General features: G+C 45.4%; 1 protein-coding gene across 1 annotated transcript in view; it reads left to right on the forward strand.

Annotated features, from left to right (window-relative positions):
- Positions 1-2897, forward strand: part of clcn6 (chloride channel, voltage-sensitive 6) — a 31917-nt gene that overhangs the window by 21220 nt on the left and 7800 nt on the right. The window contains exons 16-18 of the mRNA XM_015399695.1: positions 286-442; positions 1964-2070; positions 2171-2357. Of these exons, the coding sequence (XP_015255181.1) occupies positions 286-442; positions 1964-2070; positions 2171-2357 (451 nt within the window). The remainder of the gene's footprint in view (positions 1-285; positions 443-1963; positions 2071-2170; positions 2358-2897) is intronic.

Genomic DNA, 2897 nt, shown 5'->3' on the forward strand with positions numbered 1-2897 from the left:
TCTAGAAGCTTGAATCTAGAAGCTTGAATCTAGAAGCTTGAATCTAGAAGCTTGAATCTAGAAGCTTGAATCTAGAAGCATGAATCTAGGCTATATTTAACCAGCTGAGCAGACTGATGAGGCTCCGATGAGAAGATTAAAACGTGTTGCAGAACCTCAGCAGACTCTGGCTCCCCCTGCTGGCCGTGAGATGACGGTCAGAGCTGGACCTTCCTCTGTGGTTTCATGCAGCCTGCTGACGCCTGCAGCTTTACTGGTTCTAACTGGGTTTTGTCTCCTCGGCAGGAAGCTGGGCCTGCAAATCTACTCTGGGACCTTCGCCCTTATCGGAGCCGCCGCCTTCCTGGGGGGCGTGGTCAGGATGACCATCAGCCTCACAGTCATCCTCATCGAATCCACCAATGAGATCACCTACGGGCTGCCCATCATGATCACTCTAATGGTGCTGATGCTGCTCGTCCTTTCAGGCCGTAGAGAAATGATTTCACGTCCAAAGTTTCTACATCTTAAGGCGTCGCTGATCAGCAGGATTCTGAGTGTTGATTGGTGGAGAAGCCGTGTCGGCCCGCCTCTTTAAGTTCCTCTGCTGTTTACGGCAAACTGTCAGCGAAAAAACGATAAAGCTGCTGAATCATTTCTGGGTTTTTAAGATTTAAAGTCCATCGTTTCCCAAACGCTGAGTCTGAACCTCCTGATGAGATCAGGTCCAACGAGCGAGCAGCGGCTCGCCTTCAGATCATTTCATCTATTTAGATAAGAAGAAGATTTACCAAGTGAAGGCTTAGGTTCAAGAATTAAATATACTAAAATGATTGGTTGGGTGTCAGGGCCTGAAATAAGATGATTGAATTTTTATTTTCTAATTTTTAATGTAAATCCTTCTATTCCATTAGCAAATATCCTTATCTGCTCAAATCAAGAGAAAATATTCGTTTTTCAAGAAAATTAGACCTACAAATATTTCAGCTTTGCTTAGCAGATAGAAGCTCAAAGGTTAAAGTTCAGAGAGGAAAGTTAGGAACACTAATGCTGCGTTCACACCAAAGGCATCAGGGGCGTGAAAAACGCTGAAACACAGAAATCTGGAGGCTGAATCAAACTGGTGGAGCCGCTTCGACGCTCTGGTTGTTTATCTCTTCTGCTCTGTTCACTGCAAAAACAATCCAGAAAAATGTCCAAATGTCCCAAAATAGGTGTATTTCCCCTTAATGTGAGCAAGTAAATGCGATGGTTTGCCATCGGAAGGAGGATTTTTACTCTTCAAATAAGGTCATTAGATAATATGCAATTAAAATAAGGAAATGCAGTGTTTTCTTATTTTAAGTGTAAATTCTNCGGAAGGAGGATTTTTACTCTTCAAATAAGGTCATTAGATAATATGCAATTAAAATAAGGAAATGCAGTGTTTTCTTATTTTAAGTGTAAATTCTCTTGTTCTGTTGGCAAAATGTTTCGCTTACCTCCTCATTCCAGGAAATGCACTTATTTTAAGAAAAAAAACGTATTTAGATTTAGATTTCTTCCAGTGTAGCTTCAAGCTAGAGAGCAGCTTGGAATAGAACAGAATAGAATTGAACAGAATAGAACAGAATAGAACAAAACAGAATAAACAGAACAGAACAGAACAGAGGCTGATCAAACTGGTTCTGGCCTGAAACGGTCTTCAGGCGTTTCCCTCTGATGTTCTTCTTCTGCAGCTCATCCTCCATCTTTTTATTGCTGTTCTTCCCTGATTTTCCTCCCCAGTTCTTCCTGCACACTTCTTACTAAAAAAAACATCTTTTTACAGTTTAATCTTTTAATTCTGCATGCTAGTAAAGCACTCTGTGAGCCCAGATGTCTGTGAAAGGAGCTTTATGAATAAAGCTTTACTTTCTTCAGCTTCAGGCAGAAATGAGAAATGTTTGATTTAAAGACGATGATGGTTGTAAATAACGAGGCTGACCTGCTGTTTGACCTTTAGGTGGCTAAATGGACCGGAGACTTCTTCAACAAGGGCATCTATGACATCCACATCCAGCTGAAAGGAGTCCCTCTGCTGGAGTGGGAGACGGAGGTGGAGATGGACAAGTAAGGCGGCTTTGGAGGAGCAGGACTCCTCAGGTGTCTGTCAGCTGAGATCTGATGACAGGGAACGATTAAACGTCCTGACCTTCTGCTCGGTCTGCAGGCTGACGGCCAGCGACATCATGGAGCCCAACCTGACCTTCGTTTACCCCCACACCCGGGTCCAGTCTCTGGTCAGCATCCTGCGGACCACCGTCTACCACGCCTTCCCCGTGGTCACAGAAAACCGGCAGAACGAGCAGGACTTCATGAAGGGCAACATCCTGATCAGCAACAACATTCGCTTCAAGGTGCGCCGCTTCGCCGCCTCCACTAATGTTCCTTCTTCTCGGTGGGACCAGCCCAGCGGTGAGCCTCCCTGTCAGCTTTACCGCTCCGGTCCAGGCAGCACCGGTTCTCTTCGCTCCACAGAAGTCGATTAACTGATGCCTGGTGTCGCCGTTTTCCTTCAGCAAGGCTCCGTTTTACCAGATTAACGCGGTTTAAGCTAAACCCTGGCTACCTGAGCTGCTGATAAATGATGTTGGTACAAATGAATGATCCATCTTACATCTTTACCTCAGTCCCAGTCAACTCTCAACCAAGAAATACGTCCGTCCTGGGTCATAGTTGTCTTTTATTTCATCTTTGATCACAATCGGGGGGGAGAGGTGGTCTAGTCGTTAGGATATAGAGCCTGAGGTTGTGAGTTTGGTTCCCACTCCCACAGACTGCCACTCTGGCTGCCTGAGCATCAGTAATGCGCGTGCTGCTTCATTTCTGACGCGCGGCTGAAGCATCTCTGCTGCTCTAGCTGCGCAGTGGTAAAGTGGGTCTGATGCGCGTTGGGC

The sequence above is a fragment of the Cyprinodon variegatus genome, unplaced genomic scaffold, assembly GCF_000732505.1.
Source record: "Cyprinodon variegatus isolate N-32 unplaced genomic scaffold, C_variegatus-1.0 Scaffold1039, whole genome shotgun sequence".
Taxonomy (NCBI): Eukaryota; Metazoa; Chordata; class Actinopteri; order Cyprinodontiformes; family Cyprinodontidae; genus Cyprinodon; species Cyprinodon variegatus.